The sequence below is a fragment of the Aotus nancymaae genome, unplaced genomic scaffold, assembly GCF_030222135.1.
Source record: "Aotus nancymaae isolate 86718 unplaced genomic scaffold, 86718_ANA_hifiasm-v0.15.2.pri h1tg000029l, whole genome shotgun sequence".
In the NCBI taxonomy this organism is placed as follows: Eukaryota; Metazoa; Chordata; class Mammalia; order Primates; family Aotidae; genus Aotus; species Aotus nancymaae.
Window position 1 is genome coordinate 70,711,819 of NW_026988442.1, and position 24,139 is coordinate 70,735,957.

The 24,139-nt window shown below is 34.7% G+C and overlaps 1 protein-coding gene across 1 annotated transcript in view; it reads left to right on the plus strand.

Moving 5' to 3' along the window:
• LRP1B (LDL receptor related protein 1B) overlaps positions 1 to 24,139 on the plus strand; it is a 1,560,879-nt gene that overhangs the window by 538,243 nt on the left and 998,497 nt on the right. Inside the window, exon 5 of the mRNA XM_064382912.1 lies at positions 22,870 to 22,989. Coding sequence (XP_064238982.1) covers positions 22,870 to 22,989 — 120 coding nt within the window. The remainder of the gene's footprint in view (positions 1 to 22,869; positions 22,990 to 24,139) is intronic.

Sequence of the window (24,139 nt, forward strand, 5' to 3'; positions counted from 1 at the left end):
ATCTTCTGGTACTTTTCCAAGTATCAAAAATCCATAGAAAGAAAAGGATTTACTGTAAGACTTGGTGTTAGGATAATTTTGCAAACTGTATTGTGGATTTCTAAAATGCATCCTCCTGAATATATGCCTTGATTTCCCCAAATACTTATTTAAGATGCAACATCATTAAAATTATTATAAACATTATACAATTAGGTGCATAATCAATTCATTTGATCTTTCAAACTTTTTGTTTTGCTTCATTTCTATGGTTTGTATAAGATATCTACTATCAAAAAAAAAAAGTCTTAATTTAAAATGTCCTATTACTTACAAAATCAGAGATGTTATAAAGTATGAGAGAATAATTATTCTTGACATAAATTAATTATAATAATTGAATAATTCATCTGTTGCCTAATTTAAAGAACTTTTACATAAGTAAATAAGTATGTCTCTCCCTTCCAAGTGTTTTATTCTAGCTTCACTCTCAGGCTATGTATTTTGTATGTGACTGTACAATTAAGAGTAATTGAAGAAATCTCAGTATTAGCCAGAGACAGATAATAGGAAAGGGCAAGAAGTAAAATTAAGGAAAGGGTTTCAACTCAGCCTTGCCTAAGTATTTTGCCCCCAAAAGATAAATAGAAGACCAGCTTAGGCAGAAGTCAGTCTATTGTTATTCCAGACTTGAATATATGAAATTTTGAAGGCTACATTATTTTCAGCTTCAACATAGCAGGCCTCACAGGTCTCTTTGCTGCTTCTTTGCAAAGCATTCCCCAAGTAAGATAAAAATAAGCTAAGGGAAAAGATCACCCCATCAATTTAGGCATAGTGTTACACTAATCTTCCTTCCATTGAGTAGGATTGTAGCCTTAGGAAATTCACTTTGCTTTACTTAGTCAGCAACATGGCCCAATACATTTAGTTAATTAAGTAAGATATTACTTTTAAAATTAAAGGCCAAAGTGACCAGGTATCTAAAGTAGCATAGTACAAATGAGATCCAAAGCCTTCTTCTGCAGCTGACCTAGTTTACCAGGAAATCTATCTTTGCAAGGTCCTAGACAAGCATAGAAGGCTGCAGTATTGGGTTCTACCTAGAATGAAACAGAAAATTTGGATAATCTCAAGGTGACTCTTCCTGGGACTGAGCAGGCCTCTTGCCTCTCCTCAGACCGATTTTCTTAGCCCCAGCCAATTTCTCCTGAAGATTTAATACCTCTCCTTCAGAAACTTTATTATTATATTTTTTCCTCTACCTTTGTAGAGTACGTATAATGAGTCTAAAAAAGGAAATTTGAGACAACTAGGATTTTGATGAGTTTGACTCATGCTCAAGAATTACATTTTCTTGTTGAAGCATTGGGAAGATAAGCTTGAGCTCTTATATTTATTTAAAATGATGATTTCTTATTATTTTCAAGATGTATGGATTTTATTATTCTCACATGTCATTACAATATCCCATAAGGTTACTGTATTTTATTTTGGGATTTTTGAGGAATTTGTTTTGTTTGCCTTTCAACATGCAAAAATATATAATCTGCCCCTTTGGGTAGCACTTGTGGTTAATATACTACTCTCTTTTTTAATTATCTTTCTATCTGCACCACTTCTAAACAATAATTGGATTGTGTGATCTTCTTTTTGGGTGAGTACATTCACCTCAGGTTCTTTTCCTTGTTATAGGCTAGATCTTCCCAATCTGACCTGTGTGGACCAACAGAAAAAACAAAAGATGATAAACAAAACGGAAAAATAAAAATATACCCCATCCATATATTTTCTGATTATATAATCTGCTATCTTTTATTCCCAAAAGTTACCGTTTTAATCATGGCTTTGCTGTTCAGTTAATCATAGCCTGAATCTATGTTATGAAGTGTTATCTCAACAGTATTCACAATTACACTGAAGGCAAGAAAAAGCTAAAGCAATTAAAATACCTGGGGAACTTTTCAAAAGAAGATATACATGTGACCACCAAACATATGAAAAAATGTTCAACATCATTAATCATTAGAGAAATGCAAACAGAAACCACAGTGAGATACCATCTCACATCAGTTAGAATGGCCATTACTAAAAAGTCTGAAAATAACAGATGCTGGAAAGGTTGCGGTGAAAAGGGAATGCTTACACACTGCTGCTGGGAATGTAAATAAGTTTAGCCACTGTGGAAAGCAGGTTGGTAATTTTTCAAAGAACTTAAAACAGAACTACCGTTTGATCCAGGAATCCCATTATTAGGTGTATACCTAAAGGAAAATAAATTGTTCTTCCATAAAGACACATGCATTTGCATGTTTATTACAGCATTATTTGTAATAGCAAAAACATGGAATCAACCTAGATGCCCATCAGTAGTATATCCGATAAAGAATATGTGACACACATACAACATGGAATACCATGCAGCCATAAAAAGAATGAGATTATATCTTTTGCAGCAACATGGTTGGAGCTGGAGGCCATTATCCTAAGCAAACCAATGCAGGAACAGAAAACCAAACACCATGTGTTCTCACTCGTGAATGGGAGCTAAACATTGAAAACACGTGGACACAAAGAGGGGAACAAAAGACACTGGGGTCTATTTGAGGCTTGAGGGTAGGAAGAGAATGAAGATGGAAAAACTACCTATCAGGTACTGTGCTTATTACCCCAATGTCAAGAGAATCTGTGCACCAAACCCTGTGACACACACCTTACCTGTATAACAAACCTGCATATGTACCCCTGAAACTAAAAGTTAAAAAATGAAAAGTAAAAATTATCAAGCCAAAGAATAATTAAAATAATTTACAGACTGTGGTAAGTGCTGTGAAGGAAGTGAGCATAGTTATGTGAAACCACAGACAGGTTGAGAGAATTAAATATTAAAAGTGTTTTGGAAAGTGGAAATAAAAATTAAAAAATAAAATGCTTTTGGAAGGCAATGAGTAAAAACAGCTAAGATTAGCCCTTACCAAAAAAAAAAAAAGAAAGGATCCATTAAAATGAATATTTTTGTTTGATGAAATCCCTGAGAAAGAACCCCAATGGTGTGAGAGTTTATTTCTGGATATTCAATTATGTTACACTTATCTATGTGTACCTCCTTATGCCAGTAACACTCTGTCTGATTATAGCTTTGTAGTAAGTTTTTCTTCCTTTTTTTTTTTGATGGAGTCTCACTCTGTGGCCCAGGCTGGAGTGCAGTGGTACAATCTCGGCTCACTGCAATCCCTGCCTCCTGGGTTCAAGTGATTCACCTGCCTCATCCTCCCAAGCAACTGGGTGTACAGGCATGCACCACCATGCCAAGCTAACTTTGGTATTTTTAGTAGAGATGGAGTTTCACCAAGTTGGCCATGAACTCCTGACCTCAGGTGATTCACCCTGACATCTTGGCCTCCAAAAGTGCTGGAATTATAAGCATGAGCCACCATGCCCAGCATAAGTTTTAAAATGGGTATTCTGCTGTTGTTGGGTGAGATGTTGTAGATGTCAGCAAGGTCTAGTTGTTTATAATGTTGTTGAACTTCTATTCTTTGTTGATCTAATGCTTAATTGTTCTTGCCAATATTAAAAGTGGGGCATTGAGGTCTTCAACTATTATTGTTGAATTCTCTATATTTCCCTGCAATTCTGTCAGCTTTTGCTTCATATATTTCATGAATCTATTTTTTTTTTTGGTGCTTATATGTTTATAATTGTATTTTTTTCTGATAGATTCACCCTTTCATTGTTGTATAATGTCTTTGTTTCTTTTTTTATTTATAAAATCTATTTTGTCTAATAATTATATAGTCACTCCAATTTTCTTATGGTTGCTATTTGCATGATACATTTTTTCATTTTTTTTCATCCTTTTACTTTCCACCTATTTGTATCTTTGGATCTGAAGTGTGTCTCTTACAGATGGCATATAGTTTGATCTGAGGTTTATATGCTGTCTGATAGTCATGACTTTGGATTGCATGTTTAATCCATTTGCATTTAATGTCATTATTAATGGAGTCAAATTTATGTTTGGTATTTTACCTTTGGTTTTATCACGTCTTTTTTTGTATCTCTATTTCTTTAATGTTTTCTCTTACTTAAGTGAATATTTTGTAGTGTAATATTTCAATTATTTTAATAGTTTATTTCACCAGGTTTGAGTTGTTTTCTTAGTAGTTACTCTAAGTAATACAAGATATATCTCAGTTTATCATAATTGAGTTCAGATTTATACTATCTTTATATACAGAAATGTTACTCTTATATAAGGCTATTCTCTCCTCTTGAATGATTGCTATTGTTATACATATTAAGTCATTATATTATAAACCCAATAATACATAGGTATAATTATTACTTTCTATAATTTTGTGTCTTGTATAGAGGCTGAGAGAAGACAGGTTGGAAAGATTTTTATATTAACCTTCTTTTTAGCAGTTCTGGTTCTCTTTACTGTTTCTGTAGATTGCAGTCTGATGTCATTTTCTTACTCCAATACAGCATTGCTTTTGCTTTTCTCGTTTGTGCTATTATTGGCAAATCTATTTCATTTCTATATGTTATAAGCCTGATATGATTGCATACATAATTGTTACATAATTGTTTTATAAATGAACTATGAAATGAGAAATTATGCATTTGTAACATCTTTTATACTTAGCTATATCATTAGCAATCCTGGTGCTTTTTTTTGTTTTTTCATGTGGTTTCTACTTACTATCTGTAGTCAATTGTTTTCTGCTGGAAAATTTTCCTTTAGTATTTCTTACAAGCTAACTTTACTAACCATAAGTTCTCTCAGTTTATTTGAGAATGTCTTTATTTTACTCTCATATTTTAAAGAGAGCTTCGGTGGAAATAAAATTCTTGGTTGGCATTTTTTTTTTTTTTCAGCACTTTGAATATATTATCCAACTGCCTTTTTACCTCCATAGGTTTCAATAAGGAGTCAGCTGTTATTCATATTGGGGCTTCTTTGTATTTTGCTTTTCTCTTGCTGCTTTCAAATTTTTTTCTTTGTCTCTGTCCTTCAACATTTTTACTATGTTGTGGATGCCTTTGTGTTTATCCTACTTGGAGATTGTTGATGCTTGGTTGTGTTGATGTTTTAAAATCAAATATAGAAAGTTTGGGATTTTAAAATGTTATTTGTCTTTTCCTTTCTTTTCCTCTTATTCTTTTGCTGCTCTCATTATGTGTATGTTGGTGTACTTAATGATGTCCCACATTTATCTGAAGCTCTGTTTATTTTTTTATAGCTTTTGTTCTCTGCATCATTCTGATTATATGATATGCCTTCAAGTTTATCAATTCTTTCTTCTGTTTGTTAGAATATACTATGAAACCCCTCAAATAAAATTTTTGTTTTGGCTATTTTTCTTTTCAAACCAAGAATTTCCATCTGGTTCATTTTAATAAATTCTAGTTTCTCATTTGTATACTCTTTTTGATGGGACATTGTCTTTACAGCTTCATTGACTTCTTTCTAATTTCATTTTACTTCTTTTATTGGGGTAACACACATATCATATACAACTTGCCATTATAGCCAATTTAAATTATATAGTTCAGAGGTATTAAGTACATTTATATTGTTGTGCAACCATCACCATCCATCTTCAGAACTTTTTTATCTTCTCATACTGAAATTCTCTGTCAATTAAGTAACAGATTCTTGTTTTATGCTTTCCTCTCCCAGTGGCACCCACCATTCTAGTTTGTTTCTATGAATTGTACTACCCTAAGTACCTCATATAAATAGAATTATACAATATGTGTCCTTCTGTGGACAGCTTAATTTATTTGTTATAATGTCTTTTAGGTGGATCCATGATGCAACGTGTGTCAGAATTTTCTTCTTTGTTAAGCCTGCATAATGTTCCACTTCGTGCATATACTGTATTTTGTTTATTCATTCATCTGTCAGTGACATTTGGGTGATGCATTGGTTCCACTTTTTCATTGTGAATACCACTGTTATTGACATGGTTTTACAAGTGTCTCTTAGAGACTCTACTTTGAATTCTTTTGGGTAATACCCAGAAGTGGGATTGTGGATCGTATCATAATTTTATCTTTAACTTTTTATGGCACTACCATACTGTTTTCTATAGTGGTGCCACCATTTTATATTTCTACCACCAATGTAGGATTCTTCTTCCACATCATCACCAACACTGGTTTTCTATTTTTTGTTTATTTGTTTAGTTTTGTTTAATAATACCTGTCTTAATGGGTGTGAAATGATATTTCATTGTGGTTTTTATTTTTAATTTTCCTAATGATTAGTGATATTGACTATTTTTACATGTGATTATTGGCAATTTGCATATCTTCAGAGAAATGTCAAGTTTTTGCCCATTTTTAAAGTAGGTATTTTTTGTTGTTGACTTGCAGGGGTTCTTTTTATGTTGTAAATATTAATTCTTTATCAGATGTATAATTTGCAAATATTTTCTCTCATTCTATGGGTTGCTTTTTCATTCTGATCATGTACTACATGTAAATGTTTGAAGTTTTGTGAGTTTAAATTTATTTATTTTTTTCTTTTGTTCCCTATGTGCTGTTGTCATATTGTTACCCTATGTAAGCATGTTTTCAAAAGTTCTTTGAATGTATTTATAAGAGCTAATTTGAAGTCTTTGTCTGCTAATTTCAACATCTGGGTCCTCTGAAAGGCAGAGTCTGTTACTAACTTTTTTCTTCTATATGGGTTGCACAATCCTATTTCTCAACTTCAATATGTAGTTGAAAGAGAATTTTATCTAATATATTTTAGCAACTCTGAAGATCCTTTCTTCCACAGTAGGGTTTGCTTTTGTTTGCATATTTAATTGTTTATTATCTAAACTGGGCTTTTTCATGACATCTATTTCCTTATAGTGTGCAGTCTCTGATGTACCCCTCAGAGGGGGTAACCTTGAGCATGTACACGATTACCCTGTGGTGACAGTGGGTTTAACATGACTCTCTTTGACTGTCTCTTTGTGATCTTTCTATTAAGCTGTGTGTCGTTATTGGTATTACACTTAACAGATAGCTTGCACTGTCAATTGATTGTTCTATTACTTCAAAAAATGCCCTTTGGCGTAAATTGCTCTATAGTCTTATTCAACAAAATCTTGGCTACTTTTCAGGAGATTTAGAGCTTTGTTCTAAATCCACAATGGTTCTTCTTAGCTATCTTTTTCTTTCTGGTTTTATCTGACCTGAATTTTAGCTTGTTATTTCCATGAAGCTACCATCTTTGTCCTAATTGATCACCACCAAAATATTCATTGTTATTGACAGTGCCCTTAGGCTTGAGCTTTATGCTCTGTTACCAATAAAGTCAGTTCTCTTAAGGTGAGCTACCTAGCTCTCTGTTTGTTAAACCTGCATCTCCTTGAGCAAAACATCTGCATCATGTCTCTGGAGCTCGGGACTGGGACAGTGCTTCATTCTTCGAGAGGTTACACCTCTGCTTTACAAGTGTCATGCTGAGTATGAGTGGTTGACTTTGGTCTTCTTGGCTTGCTTCTTCTGGCTTGGAATCACTGTCCTATGAAGGATCTGAATGAGGGCAACTGGATCCTAATATATTCTTGATCTGTTCCTGGGATAGAGCATCTTCCCTATGAGTGTATTCCTCCTATTTGTCATATGATATTTCTGGGTTTCAGCTGTGTCTGTTATTCTTCGGTTAGAATTATCTAGTTCAGTCATTTCAGAGAGTAATTCTTCAGTATTCTGCTGCAAGGGTTAAAAGAGAAAGTCTAGGATGTGTAACTTCTTTCAACCAATACTACAGTTTATGTTCCCACCCAACTTCACTCCTATATGCACATTCTCAGGGGTGTTAAGTGCCTTTAATTCCTGAGCATTTCCATTATTTTGGTTTTGTGTTGATTTGCTTCTTGGCCTTCTTCCAAGAGCTTCCATGTTGCACAATTTTATTGAATGACATTCATATCAACATTTATATTAATAGTGTCCCCTGGAGTTGTGTATTGCACAATCTTTGTGGTTGGAATATAGCAGCCTTGACCATCATCTCTCTCATTATCTTCAACTTCTGGCTTAGATTTTAGTGGCTTAGAAATGCAAAGAGCTATGTAGCTAAGTCAGCTAACACTCATTTATTGCATTTTTGTTTCTAAATTTTTGCTGATAATTGTTCGTCTGCTCTAGCTTCCTTCCTAATCTCTTTATGCTTGTGGGTTTGTGCCTTGTATTTTTTTATTACCATTTTATTGGGATTTTGGCAAAGTGCATAGGTGAAGAGATGTGTTCAATTGCTACACGTGGTATTTTTTTTTTTTTTACCTGATATGTGTGCCAAGCATGGTGTTGGATCTTTGCATTTGTCTTTGTTCATTCTCATTATGTTGAACATGCAGATGCCTTCTCAAAATTATTATTGCCTCCTATGTCTCAGTCTGATATGGGGACTTAAAATTTTTCATTTTTAAAGTACATTTAGTACTTTTCACTTTTAAAGTACATTTAGTCACAAGTACCTCTAATTTACTAAATATGAAAAAATAAAAATTTTGCTAGCAGTATGGATCCCCTTTTACAAAGGAGGTTACGTCACTCATGTTGCCACACCTCCACTAACCCAATTGCTACTACTACCTCCACCCTATCATATTCCTCTCACATAAGCTATGTAACATAGAAGTTATATGTGTATACTCCTTCTTCAACTATAGATGCATTTTCTTATCCTCCTACCTCAAGGCACAGAGAAATTTCCTTATTGGCTATACGTAGTTTCTGTTGGCAACTGTATTTTACTCAGGTCCCTCTGGTAAAACTGGTTACATTTTTTCCTCAAGCATAGCTTTTCTCTGGTAAAAACTAAATATATTGAATCAGGGAAAAATCTGATATTGGTTATTTTATTATTAATAACTCTAGTATGTTGTCCTTACTGCAAAATCAAATGCAAAACTCTACTACAAGGTATGTAATACCCGTAACACCCTGGCTTTGCCAGTCTAATGCCCCTAGTACTCTTACCTTTTTCTCACCTAGCTCTCTGTACTGGCCATGTCTCAACATTTATGAGATGCTCTAGAAATTATAGAGTATATTTTCACTCCTTATATTTTTAAATATTCATATAAACATATCAAGACATTTGTTAGATCAGAATTTAAAGCTCAGAAAGTTTAGAAAACTAGCCCATAGTGACACCTGTGGTAAAAGATAGCACAGGCAGAACTATGTCTTCTACTTTAGGGTCTGGAGCACATTTTGAGCTACTATTGTGTCTTAGTTTATTGTCTGATGCAAAGAAAACATGAAAATTAAAATCACTGAATTCCTTTGGTTGTGATTATATTGATAACAACATAATTGCCAACCCACAGCAGCAAGTGTTTATAATGTGCCAAGCTAAGTGCTTCTACTGAATTACTCTGTTTAAATCTCACATTATTTCTGTGAAATGTCGTTGTCCTCATATAATTAGTCTGAAAAGAGAACCTTGCACAAGCATATTTTGATTTGTGTTATCTTCTCATATCTTTTTATAGATTATAATAAAGTAAACATTTTTTCCTTGTAAAATATTCCTGGTAATAACTTATATCTAAAGATTATAGTTTTATTTTTTAGCAAATTTTATCAATGAATAAACCAGTCATTTTTTAATTTTATAATTTGTAAAATAAATTAATCTCTCTTCAGATGTGATTACAGCCTTGTAGCTATATTTTAATTTTCTGTGTAATGAAATCTACAATAAAATGTTTCTAAAGAAATCAGAATCTAAAGTTGCTACGGTACTAAAAGTTATATTTGGAGATTGAAAATAAGCAATTTTTAATGCACTATTCACCAATGAGTTGAGGTGGTTGGGGCTCTTTCTCTGAGTGATTTCTTAACTTACAGGTATAACATAAAATGACAAAGTCTCTCAGTGATGTGGTACAGTCTCAGGTTTTTTAAAAAATTGTTACTTTAGTTTTTGTTTAATTTATATATTTCAAAGCATACCTGGTGGCATACATCAGAGTTGTATCACAGAGAAATATATGCAAAAACAGCATGAAAATCATAAAAGTAAATTGACATTTCCAATCAAGAAGAAGAGAACACAAGAGTGGAAAAAATATGCATATTCTTACTCTCCCTGACACAGAAGTTATGCATATCACTTCCACTCATGTTCTATTAATGAGAACCTGTTCTATAGCCATAACCCGACTAAAAGAGAGGTAGGATGAAGAGTCTCTGGCTGGATGGTCACTTCTCAGAAACAATTCTGCAGCATGTAAGGGAGAGCACAACTATTTTTTAACAGACAGCTGTATTTACCATACAAACTAAATGTGTTTCAGCAAAGAATTGGTTAATTAAATTACTCATCATTCATAAAATGGAGCCATATGCAACTATTAAAAAGGATGGGGAAATATACATGTATTGAGTAGACACACACACACACACACACACACACACATCTCACTTTTGAGAGTAAGGAAAAGGCTTTATTGAATGTGTACAGTTTCAGTGGAAGCAATTTTGAGTAGATCTAAAGGAAGAGCTCCTTAGGACATTTAATATTATTCATTACATGAGTGAGGAGAGTTTTTCTAAATGAAAAATCTTCAAGACTTTCAGGAGCGGAAGAACAAATTAAGGAATGATCTCCACAGCAGAGACCTCGAGGCTCTTATGCGTGCAGCATACAGTTCCAGTGCAGAAGTCTTCAAGGACAGCATGGGGCTTCCACTGGAGTGCCTCGGGCTCCTTCCAGGGCAGCGATTGAAGTGGGTCGCGCTGCAGTCCAGGAGACAGTCTGGGGTTCTTCTCCTTTCCGGTTGCTTCCTGATGGAATCCAGGGTTTTCAGCAGCTTCCAGGCGTCCTAGACTGCAGAGGGCGCCCTGGGTGTGTGTCCTTCCACCTCTGCAGACGCTTGCCTCTCCAGCGCTAGCTCAGGCCGCTTTGGCAGCATCTGCGTCTTCTTGAGGTGACTGGAGCTGTTTGTGGTTTCAGCCGTTGACTCCTAGACATGGGAGTCCCGAGAGCATTTGTGACCTCTCTCATCTCCGGGAAGGGCTCCGTGCCCGGTGGAGGCGCAGTGCAGCAGCCAGAATACAAGCAGAGCTCCCGCAGAGCTGAAGGCCTTGGCAGGAGCTGCGGCTTAGCACAGGGAAGTTATCCAGTGCCCAGGTCCAGGGTTGCTCTCGGTGCAGGTCCAGTGGTATGTGGGGCTCTGGACCTGCCTGCCTCCAGGTCGGCTCTTCCAAGGGCTGATGGATGGAACTCGATAGCCTCAGCCTCTCCAGGCTTGACCAGCACAGCCACGCACTTAGTCTAGGAAAAGTGCAAATGGCCTCATTACTTGAAATAAAAAAAAAATACAATCTTTTTTTTTTTTGACCCCTGAACTTTTTATTGGCCTCCTGCTCCCCAAAGGGTCCCCTGCTTCTGCTGGCTTAATGTCTCAGAACTTTGGTGTCATTGGTCTCAGACGCCACTTTGCCATCCACTGTCTGGCGGGTGGTGATCTTTTGCATGGAGTTGCTGCTGAACCATATACAATCTTTTATAAACCTCCGACTCGACTTGGCAGGGCACAGTGGCTTATGCCTGTAATCCCCGCTGTTTGGGAGGCCGAGGCAGGTGGATCACTTGAGGTCAGGAGTTCCAGACCAGCCTGGCCAACATGGTGAAACCCCATCTCTACTAAAAATACAAAAATTAGCCGGGTGTGATGGTGGGCACCTGTGGTCCCAGCTATTCAGGAGGCTGAGGCAGAAGAATTGCTTGAACCCGGGAGGCAAGGTTGCAGTGAGCCAAGATGGTGCCACTGCACTCCAGCCTGGATAACAGAGTAAGATTCTGTCTCAATAAAATAAAATAATAAATAAATAATCCCAACTCAGTTCACAGAATATCTTCTCAAGACCACATGGTTGGTCTACAACTTCCACCTTATTACAGCTAAATTACAGAAAATTATGCTTTTTCTTTTTGAAATAGTTGTAAATTCTTATGAAATATTAATCTGTAAAATGAAAATTATGAAGTGACAGAGTTGTCAGTCCCATTTATTAAACTTTTAATATAATTGCTTATTAATTCTGGTGGGTTTTATAGTTTTAAAACAATTTTCCATGTAGACAATTGTTGTTTACAAACAGAAACCATTTTACTTATTTCATTTTTTCTAATTTGTGCTTTTTTAAAGGACCTTAATGCACTAGTTACAAACTTCAGTATATTACTGAATATGAATGGTGAGAGAAATTCTCCTACTTCTGTTATGACATGTTCCTGTTTTGGGGACAAAATCATTCAGTTAGGTTGAATCAAATCCCCTCTATTACCATATTGCTGAGGGTTGTGTTTTAAATAATGAATGAGTATTGTTTTTTATTAAATGTTTTATAGGCATCTATTGAAATGATAGGGTATTTTTTCCCCTTACTGTACTGATAGGGTGACCTGCATTAATTGATTCTCAAATGCAAAACCAGCCTGGCACCACCGTGATATATTATCCTTTTATACATTGCTGGATTTTAGTTGTTAGTAATTTTTAAGAATTCTGCATCTATATTCATAAGGAATGTTGTTCTTTTTTTTCTTTAATGCATTTGTATGATTTGTGGATTAGAGTAATTCTGGCCTCATAAATTAGTTAAAAAGTATTTTCTTCCTTTCTGTTTTCTAGAAGGTCGTATGCAGAATTAGTTTCATTTCTTCCCTAAACATTTGGTAGAATCTTCAAGGAAGCTACCTGGGCCTAGCATTTTCATTGTCAGAAAGTTTTGAATCACAAATTAAATTCTTCAATATATATAGGGATATTCAGATTATGTATTTCTTCTTGAATGAACTTTGGTAGTCAGTGTCTTTGAAGGAACTTGTCTTTTTCACCTAAGTTGTCAATATGGGCATAGAGTTGTTCATAGTTTTTTTCATATTATCCTTTAAATCTATAGGGTCTATAGTGATATCCTCTGCTGCCTTGTTGATGTTTATAATTTGATGAATTTCTAATTTGATATTTGTAATTTGCTTATTTGTAATTTGCTTCTTTTCGGTTTTCTTCGTTCTGTTTAGTTTAGCAAGGTCATTTGATACAAGTTTAACTTATAAAAATTAATCATATTTGATTGCTAGCAATGGACAGTAGAAAATTATAGTAAATAATAGCATGTAAAATTGCATCAAAGCTATGAGACAGATATAAATTGAACAACATATGTAGAAGAGCTGTATGCTGGGAACTTATGAAAAATTTTTAAAAATTAAAATAAATGCATATATACTTACCATATTTGTGAATTAGAAGGCTTAGTAGTGTTAAGATGTCAATATTCCCCAAACTATACATTTGACATAATTCCAATTAATATCCTAGAAGGATTCTTTAGAAACTACAAATCTAAAGAATAAACTACAAATCTAAAGCTTTAAAGTTTCTAGAAGTATAGGCTAAATTCAGTCAGTAATAGATTTTTTTAGATAGAACTCCTGAAGCAGGATTTATGAAAGAATATGTTGAGATTTGATTTTATCCAATGTAAGAATTTTTTTCTTTGAAATTCTGTTATTTGAAAAGCACTAATAAGAGAATGCAAAGAGAAACTATAGACTAGGAGAAACGATATATGCATCACGTATCTCATAACAGACTTGTATCCAGAATACATATACACACTCATACATGCATGCACACACACAAACATTCCATCTCTTTGTCTCTCTCTCTCCTTCAAAGCTCAATAATTAAAAAACAAACAACCTAATAACAGTCGGCAGATGATTGAACAGAATTTCTCTGCAAATATCATATATGACTAGCTAATAAACATAATGAAAAAAATCAATAATAATTAGAAAATGCAAATTAAAACAATTGTACAATAGGTACCACTACATATGCACTAAACTGTCTAAAAATAAAATTAAATGAAAAGCTGAAAATACCAACTCCTTGGGAGAAGGTAGAGTAGCTGCAAGATTGATATATTGGTGGGAAGATTATAAAGGAATGTAGCCATTTTGAAAAACAATTTGGTAGTTTATTATAAAGTAAAACATTCACCACATAACCCCCCAATCCCATATTTATCCAAATAAAATGACAACCTATATTTACACAAAATCTGTATGTAAGTATTTATAGAGACTTAAAGCATACTAACCCCAAACTGGGAACAACTGAAATGTATGTTACTTGTGAGATGAATGAACAAAGTAAGGTACGTTCATACAATGGATTATTACTCAGTAATAAAAAAAAAAGAACAACCTAATACTAATAATAATACAGATGAATCTGAAATACATTATGCTATGTAAAAGGTATCAGACTCAAAATACTAAACACTAGATGATTTCATTTATATGACATGTTGGAAAAGAAAATCACTGAGATAGAAAACAATCAGTGATCACCAAACATTGGCAGCAGGGCACTGAGTTGACTGTAGAGTTGCACAGGGGATATTTTGGGATAATGATCCTATTCTATATCTTATGAATGGTATTTGTTAAAAAAAATACACATTTATCGAAACGTGCAGCACTGTACATGAGAAAGAATGAATTTTGCTGAAGTTATGGACTTCATTAAAATACCCAAAATAGAACCAAAATGCAATAAAAAAGCATTGCCTCACTTCTCTATCTTCTTGTAAGAGAACACACTGAAAATTTGAGGCCAGCAAGTAGTCTAGCACTAAGCAAAGGATTCTGAAGAAATTCACGTTAGCAGTCATAAGCAACAGCCTAATCTCTGCAAACCAGCTCACACTGCATTTTACTAGGCCAAAGAAACAGGGTCAAGAGCATGAATGATGTGACACAAATTATCACCATTCTAAATATGTCAAGCATATGTCCTGCTGACAAGAGGGGACTGTCTGCCATGATAAGTAGCTATGCCAGCTTTTCAATCTTTAAGCATAAAAAGTGAGTGAAATTCTTGTTTTTTAATGTGCCACATAGGGAAATAATAATTTTTTCCTCATTACTATGGTTCTAGTTTTTGGTTAAAAGGCATTTTTGTACATGCCTAATTTAAGAAGCAATTTTATTGCTAAAATTGAGAATGAAATATCATCCTATTTTGTAAAATGATATCTCAGATAACTAATGTATATGGAAAGGTGATTATACCATTTTGTATTTCCAAAGAATTTCTACAAGTTCTAATTTACTTTCTGAAACATAACCTGGAAGCATACAAATAAAACATCACAGCTGTATTCTCACTGTCTAGCTAAGTCCAATACATGATCAATGTGAGTTGTTTGACTATAGGTCACAAAGGCAGCAGCATAATGCTATTGACTATACAGTGGTTGATCTGATAACTGTACACACAAGATAGCAAACAGTGGTTCTTTGGCTTAAAGCTATTTATGTAAACAAAATTAATGAGGAAGGAAGACCTGTTGGTCATAACTTGTAATGGTTAAAACTGGTTGCCAACTTCTAATCACCTTTCCCTATTGCCCTGTTTTCACTCTGAGGGAGGTCAGCATGATTTATTTACATGTGTTTCCTAAATCATATACTTGTATACATTTGTGAAAATGTGTCCTAAATTCCAATGATGTTACAAAGCAAAACAATCCCTAAAAGCTATGCAAATTAGTATATTTCATAAAAATTATTGTCTAAATTGTAAATTGGTCCACAGTTACATAGCAAATTCAATGTGGATGTACATTGCTTCAGAGAGTAATATGAATATTTTATAGAAACCAAGAGGTCAATATAGAAAATCTTTATTTCTTATGATTAGTATTTCTCTATCTGTTGGAGATTTTGCTTTCAGGTGAAAAGTTTGAAAGAATTTACCAAACAAACAAACGAAAAACTTCTCCAGGAGACATAAAGAGATGACAAAATAACAACAGAGTCACATAACACCCAAAAATAAAAGCATAAAAGAGAAAACACTTCTACTGTAAAAAGAAACAGCACCAAGTTGCTTATAGTGTATATAAATTATGACAGGATGATAAAAATAGAAATTCTGTTGTACTAAATGGATGATTAAGCTTAAATGATAAAATGATAAAAAATAATGATAATAAAAATGGTTACTATGTGTCAGTAATATTTTAAGAACTTTGTATCACTTACCTCATTTAAGCCTCCCAACAACCTTATGATGTAGTTTCTATTATTATCCCCATTTTAGAGATGTGGAAAAGCATGTAATAAGAACTTTAATCATGTATGCATCATTATTCATATGCAACAAATAACCTTCATATCTCAAGGACTCGTTACAACGATAATCCAATTTTTCCCTGATATCACAGTCCAGTTGGGTTATCAGTGGTTGGGTTCCTCTAACCGGGTGTCCCAGGTTCTTGGGCTCACGTGCCCCAAGAATAGGGAAAAGGCTCTGGCGGCGTGGTGAGCTTACCGTTTGTATAAATATCACGGACCCAAAGAGTTTAGCAGAAAACAATTTATTAGACAGAGAGAGAGAGAGAGAGAGAGAGGAAGAGAGAGGGAGAGAGAGAGAGCGAGCACTCCCACGCTGCCGTGGGAAGGGAATTCGAAGGGGATATCTGCACAGGTAGAGAGGGAAAGACATCTCCCACGTTATTGTGGGAGGGGATCCCAGAGAGAGAAAGCCCCACAGGTAAGGGGCAGTGGGGTTTTAGCTTTGAAGTTATTCCCACCCCGTTCATGTTCTTGTCCAATGAGAGGAGTTTTTTTTTTAAACTTCCTCTGGAGTGATTGATCTTTGACTTTAATCCCAGATTGATTGCTTGGGCCCACAACAGAGCCCCGCCTTCCAGGGCTTTTGGTGGGCTTTCTGAACAAAGGAACTCTCCTGGAATTTTACCTAGCCCATACACAGGAAATTTAAATAAAGAACTCTTGGTTCCCTGCTGGGGAGATGGACAGAGGCATGGCACTGGGAAGCTCTTGCCTTGGAAACCACGCCCCTTGTGGACTCGGTTTTCCTTAACACAATCCCTCATTCCCATGTGATGTTTCAGGCTCTTTCCATTTTGGGCTTCTGCCATCTCAGTGAGTGAGGAGTCTGCCTGATCCCCTGCACCCAGATGACTGACAAGTGTACAGAGAGTAGAAGACTGTCAGGATGCTGTAAGCATGAGATCAAGGAGTGGCACACACCAGTTCTGTCTGTGTTATATTGGCTCCAACATAACTGGAAGACAGTTGGGGAATGTCATCTTTTTATTTGCCTAGAAAGAGGAAACAAGATTGATGCACATTTAGCTATTCTCTGCCACACTCACATAGCCTGAAGTTACTAAAACAGTTGGAGGTTAAAGCACTCTTGTTGCAGAGACCAAGGCCTCAACATAGTACTCTACTGCTATTCAGAAAACAAGATAAATGGTGAAAGAAATTTCCATTTTACTGTGAATTAATTTTCTTCTTTTAGACTCCCTCTTACTATTTGTTAGTAACACAAATTCAGATATCTATTTCTTGACTAGATCAAATGGCTTAGAAGTTTTGATGTCTCAAAGCTACCCACTACTTGTAAACTGTCACCTTGCATTTGATAGAGAAGGTATATTCAAATTTTGATAATACTCTGTTTTGCAACTTTGATGAGGGACGTATTAGTCCATTCTCATGTTGCAATAAAGAACTACCTAAACAGGGTAATTTATAAAGAATAAAGTTTAAATTCGCTCACAATTCTACTCAACAGGAAGCATGACTGAGGAGGCCTCAGGAAACTTACAATCATGGTGGAAGGCAAAGAGGAAGGAGGCACATCTTACATGACCGGAGCAGGAAGAAGAGAGAGTAAAGGGGGAAGTGCTACACACTTTCAAACAACCAACTCTCATAAGAACTCACTCACCATCATGAGAACAGCAAGGGAAAAACCTGCCCCCATGTCCAATCATCTCCCAACAGGTCTCTACCCCAACATCGGGGATTACAATTCAACATGAGATTGGGTGGGGATACAGAGCCAAATCACGTCAAGTTCATAAAAAATTCCTTAAAACAGAACAAAGTAGATCTGTGTTAGGGGAATCTTCATCAATTAGCTTAGATTTGATTTGTGAAATGACAGCTCCTCTCCTTTAATTAAAAAGATAGTTTCATTTTATGATAATGCTGAGGAAGATAGATCAGATGCCATGTTTATATGTCTGTGTTCCCATTTGCATATTTACTTCGCTAAGATACTAGTGGTGTTCCTACTACAGTTTAGATTCCAAACCAGTGATAACGTTATATAAGCCAATGGCTATGCTTCATGAAAGTCAGTTCAGTGAATACTAATGATTCAAGTACAAAATTTTTTGTTGTATTCAAATAAGTTTTCTAACAAAATTAATCTGATATGCTTTTAACTATGTTCATAGTCATTACAGTGTTGCATGCAATTAAGCATAAATGCTAAGCAGTTCAAGTAGATAACTACAATAATTAGTATTGCTTTCGCAGTCAAGCCAAATTTTAAATTTAAGTGTTCATATTGTTAGTTCTTCATGGTTCTTCACGATCTGTTAGCAGAATCAATATTTACCATTTTACCCAATATCATTTACTGTTTAATCCTCTCCTTGTCATGACTCTGCACATATACAAATCTTCAGGCAGGATAAATCTAATAAACTAAAAGCTAAGTTGACTTTGTATATTTTGCTATTTCAACCAACAGATCTCCCCCTAACACTGTTTGAGGTCTGGTCTTTCAGATTAATTTTTTTGCCATTTTGTATTTCTCTTCAACTCTCCATATTACTAACCCCGCTCACCATCCCTGCCTCTTTTCAGTGTTCACTCTCCATTCTCTAAATATTTCAAGTAAAGAGAGTAGAAAGATGGAATTCGTAGTATTTGGATTTTCTACTTTGGATTGACACAGCAAAAAGCTGCGTCTGGGCTCCAGGTATTACATGGAAAAGCAATAAACTTGACTCACTGAGTGAATACACCTGCATTAAGGTAGAGACTAAATGAATTAGATCATATCTCTACCCTCATTCTTTTTATAATAGAATCTATTTTGTGTGAGGAACCTTTCCTGCTTCCTCTTTCTGTTCCAACCCCTAATTGCATTCACCTTTGTCTTCACTGCTCCACTCTAATGCTTTTTAACACCCTCAATCGATCCCATTAGGAAACCTAGTGCACTTTACAGGCTTCAACCATGTTTATTTCTTAATGAATTTAGCATTGATTTTCCCTCTTGATTCTATAGACTATTCTTCCTTAGGTTTTGTGAAACTTTCTAGGTTCTTCACCTATGTACTTGATTATTTCACAGTTTTTCTTGGTGGTAGTTCTTATCACTGCTGTCTCTTCTTCTGTTTGATTTTCACATGAAGTTCTCTGGGTTTTATATTTATATCCCAATCATTCTTTTTTAAGGGAATGCTTCGTTACTCTTTAGGTTTCAATGACCAACTTTATGCTTGTGACTTTTAAACTGGTATCTCCACTACCAAGTTCTCTTCAAAGACAGACCCAAATTCTCAATTTCTCTCTGGATATTACATGGCCAATATTTTAAACTAAATGAAATCAAAGACAAACAGTATTTTCTTTCCAAACTTTTAGTACTTCTGTTATACTTAATTCATTTTCTTAGTACTACTCATTTCTCATTTAGGGTCATTATGCTTTAACCACATTTTTGGCCATCTTTCTAGGCAAATACTCATAGTTTTAATTTATTATTTTTGCCATTCCTCATCACTTAGATAGCTTTTCTTGCTTTATTATCTTTTTCTCTACTATTAGATACTTTGAAATATAAGTCAGAATGTGTCACTAATGTCCTTAATAACCAGCAATGTCTCCTGTTGCCTAAACAGAAAATTCTACATAATCCGTGAATTAATTCACCTTGATCTGGCTCCAACAATTCTAGTATCTCTCTCCTTTTTTTTTTTTTTTTTTTTTAACCACATCAAGCATTATAGGTTAGCAATGCAGCATTAATTGTTGTTGCCTATATTTCTTGTATGCTTTCAGGCCTTTCTGTTTACTTTCTCATATTGTCCTCTTTATCTGGGCAACATTCTCATTAATTTTGTCTGTCAAAACTCTTATTTTTTAAAGTCTCAACTCCAACTACTTCTACAAGTCTTTCTCAGATATACTCTGACATATCCAGCTTCTAGATGAAACTTTCTCTTTCTAAATCCTACCTCTTGCATTTTTATTTAGCATATGTGTTTTGCTATCATGGTTTATAAATATTGTTTTACATTGTTGTTCTGTCCACCTAATCCCACTTACATCCACACTTGTATTATAAATATTTTATTTTTTAAAGGAATTTTGCATCTGTGGAACTCTAGCAGAGTGATTAGCATTGACTATGTGCTTAATAAATATTGAATTAAAATAGCATATAGATTCAAGCCAATTTTGGACAGATTCTATCCACATAAAGTGTAGCACTGCTGAAGTGATATCCTTGAGGAGGTGAAAGTGGATGGGATTTACGCGTAGGATGTTTGGTGGGAGCTTTGATTATGAGTTCAACTAACTGTGAAATCCAAGGGGATGCAGACTGTGCAGATGTGAGTAGAAACAGTGTAAATCTGGAAAATCTCTTCTGATTGCTTCAGTTTTCTCAAAAAAAGGAGCAAGATCATCATATATGAGTGATTATTAGGAAGGAGGTTTGCAGTTTTAAGAAGAGAAGATGTTTCCAGGTTCATCCATGTCCCTACAAAGGACGCGAACTCCTCGTTTTTAATGGCTGCATAATATTCCATGGTGTATATGTGCCACATTTTTCCTGTCCAGTCTATCATCGATGGGCATTTGGGTTGGTTCCAGGTCTTTGCTATTGTAAACTGTGCTGCTATGAACATTCGTGTGCATGTGTCCTTATAGTAGAATGATTTATAATCCTTTGGATATATGCCGAGTAATGGGATTGCTGAGTCAAATGGAATTTCTATTTCTAGGTCCTTGAGGAATCGCCACACTGTTTTCCACAATGGTTGAACTAATTTACACTCCCACCAACAGTGTAAAAGTGTTCCTATTTCTCCACATACTCTCCAGCATCTGTTGTCTCCAGATTTTTTAATGATCGCCATTCTAACTGGTGTGAGATGGTATCTCAATGTAGTTTTGATTTGCATTTCTCTAATGGCCAGTGATGATGAGCATTTTTTCATATGCTTGTTGGCCTCATGTATGTCTTCTTTTGTAAAGTATCTGTTCATATCCTTCGCCCACTTTTGAATGGGCTTGTTTGTTTTTTTCTTGTAAATCTTTTTTGCTCGTTGTAAATTCTGGATATCAGCCCTTTGTCAGATGGGTAGGCTGCAAAAATTTTTTCCCATTCTGTTGGTTGCCGATTCACTCTATTGACTGTTTCTTTTGCTGTGCAGAAGCTGTGGAGTTTGATTAGGTCCCATTTGTCTATTTTGGCTTTTGTTGCCAATGCTTTTGGTGTTTTGGTCATGAAGTCCTTGCCTACGCCTATGTCCTGAATGGTTTTGCCTAGGTTTCCTTCTAGTGATTTTATGGTGTTAGGTCTTATGTTTAAGTCTTTAATCCATCTGGAGTCAATTTTAGTGTAAGGTGTCAGGAAGGGGTCGAGTTTCTGCTTTCTGCATATGGCTAGCCAGTTTTCCCAACACCACTTATCAAACTGACACAAGAACACAAAATCAAACACCACATGTTCTCACTCATAGGTGGGTGTTGAACAAGGAGAACACATGGACACAGGGAGGGGAGCACTATACACGGGGGTCTGTTGTGGGGGAGTGGGGGGGACAGCGGGGGGGGTGGGGAGTTGGGGAGGGATAGCATGGGGAGAAATGCCAGATATGGGTGAAGGGGAGGAAGGCAGCAAATCACACTGCCACGTATGCACCTATGCAACAACCTTGCATGTTTTTCAAATGTACCCCAAAACCTAAAATGCAATTAAAAAAAAAAAAAAAAAAAGAAGAGAAGATGTGTGAAATAATTGTATGAGAATGCTGAGCAGTAATTGAACTAAGGAAATACTATAGATAATTACATTTATAATACAATACCCAATGTTCAGTTTGGAATGTTCCAGGTGTTCTTTTACATATTGGACTTTTATTTTTTAATTATAATTTGTATTTTATTTCTGTAGCACCAGCTCAACTTGTGGCAAATATCAATGTATTTTAAATTCATTTCACTTTAATCTTCAAAACTCTTATTTGCCTACCTGGGGAAAAGAGTAAAAACAGCAGCATTGTAGCAATCTATTTATACCCTTATTTTCAGATAGTCATGCTTCTATCCAATATTTATCTAGTTCAGCGAATCTTATTTCTGTTAGAAATTATTTCTGCAATGAATGTGTTCCTGTCACTTCATCTTTATTTCATGCTTTTATCATATTCAATCCTAATTTGCTCTGAAGGTTTGCTAAATTTTGCTTTAATCATGTCTTTTCTCTAAAATATTTCAGATATAATGAAATATATTATGTTCAGTATTTTTCTAATATTTTTCTACCAATGAAAAATAAAATATTGAAATGAGATATATTCACATTGATTTCTATGAAGGTTACACATGGATTGGTAAATCAAAACAAGCTCTCAAAAGATAGAAAATCAATTGATGTGTCAGATAGAAAAAGCATAGATGGCAAAATCAACCACAGAGTTGACATCTTTCCTCTTGAAATAATTTAATTTACCAAAATTTGAAAGGTTTTGTGACTATGAACATAGTAATAGGCGAAAAAGCGGGAGACAAAACAGATTGATCTCAGATTTTATTTACAATAATTCAAGCAAATGTAAACTAACATATTTTAGATAAATATTTTTTTGTGGACCAATCACATAAACTTTCTGGGAGAACAATCAAGACTGTATTGTAAGGACTGTTCACTGAATAATCATAAACAGTATTTATATGCACAGTTAATTATAGAGAATTTATTTGTTTTTTCTCTGCAGAACTATTATCCAATTGCCAACAGTTGAATTGTCAGTATAAATGTGCAATGGTCAGAAATAGTACAAGATGTTACTGTGAGGATGGATTTGAAATAAAAGAAGATGGGAGAAGCTGTAAAGGTAAATAAAACATGTAACTCTATCAAATTTTGTTTATAGATGCTTAGTTAACAGAAATACAAAAAGACATTTTTGAGCACCTACCATGTGCTCCACAGAGTGTTTATGTTAACTTTTCTTTCTTGAGATTTAAAAATTTGTGCCCACACTGAAACATAAACATTATATGTATACATTTATGACAATCAAATTCAATTTTTTTTTTTGCAGTAATTTCAAACTTGGGGAATGTCAACAATGAGAAATGTTTGGGTTAACCCTTAACATATTGATCTAATTTTTTTAACTTCCTATGTTTTACAGCTGTTACAAAGCTGCAGTCTAGTAGACATGTGTTATTAACTACATTCGATTAATAGTTACTAATCATGTAATGTTCTTTATAATTTTTGCATTAGTTATTCTGGCAGCTGGTATTTTACCAATAACAATAATAATATAATAATGAACATAAATATTGATTTTTTTCAATATCTGGATTCTTGCTTTTGTGAATACTTTATAGCAAATGTTTATCCTCCAAAACAACTGCCCTCTTCCATACTGAAGAATTTTAGATTATCTTTCCATTCAGTTGATTCCAATTATACACATAATAATATGTATATATAATCTAATATATCCACAAAGTTATGTGCATTGCTTTACATGATACTTAGAATCTATGTCTATCTCTACATATAATAATTCTTATCTGTAATATAGAGTATGTCTCTTTCTGACTCGTTCCTTCTGTCTGTGTGTGTGTGTGTGCACGTGTGTGCAGGGAATAGCTGCATTGCCAGAGCCACTAATAAATAGAATACTTTCCAAAGAAATTCGTGCTTTGTTGATTACTTCAAATCTTTTCTCTAATATTATCACTTTTACCTTAGAATCTTAAATTTGAAATAATTCCTAGAGGAAATTATTTAAAATCTTAATGACAAAATTGAGATCCCGATAAGTTAATTGACTTAAGTCCACATATCTTCTTAGTAATAGAATTGGGAATGAAACTTAAGTCTGCAGAACCCACTTAGTCTTATCCTGAAGAAACTCATTGTTTTTTCAGGTACATTGGGAATTGAATTTTAGTTTATTGTTTGTTTGCTTTGTGCATAATACAAATGGTATAAAAACATTTATTATCAAGTGTTTATTAGACCCA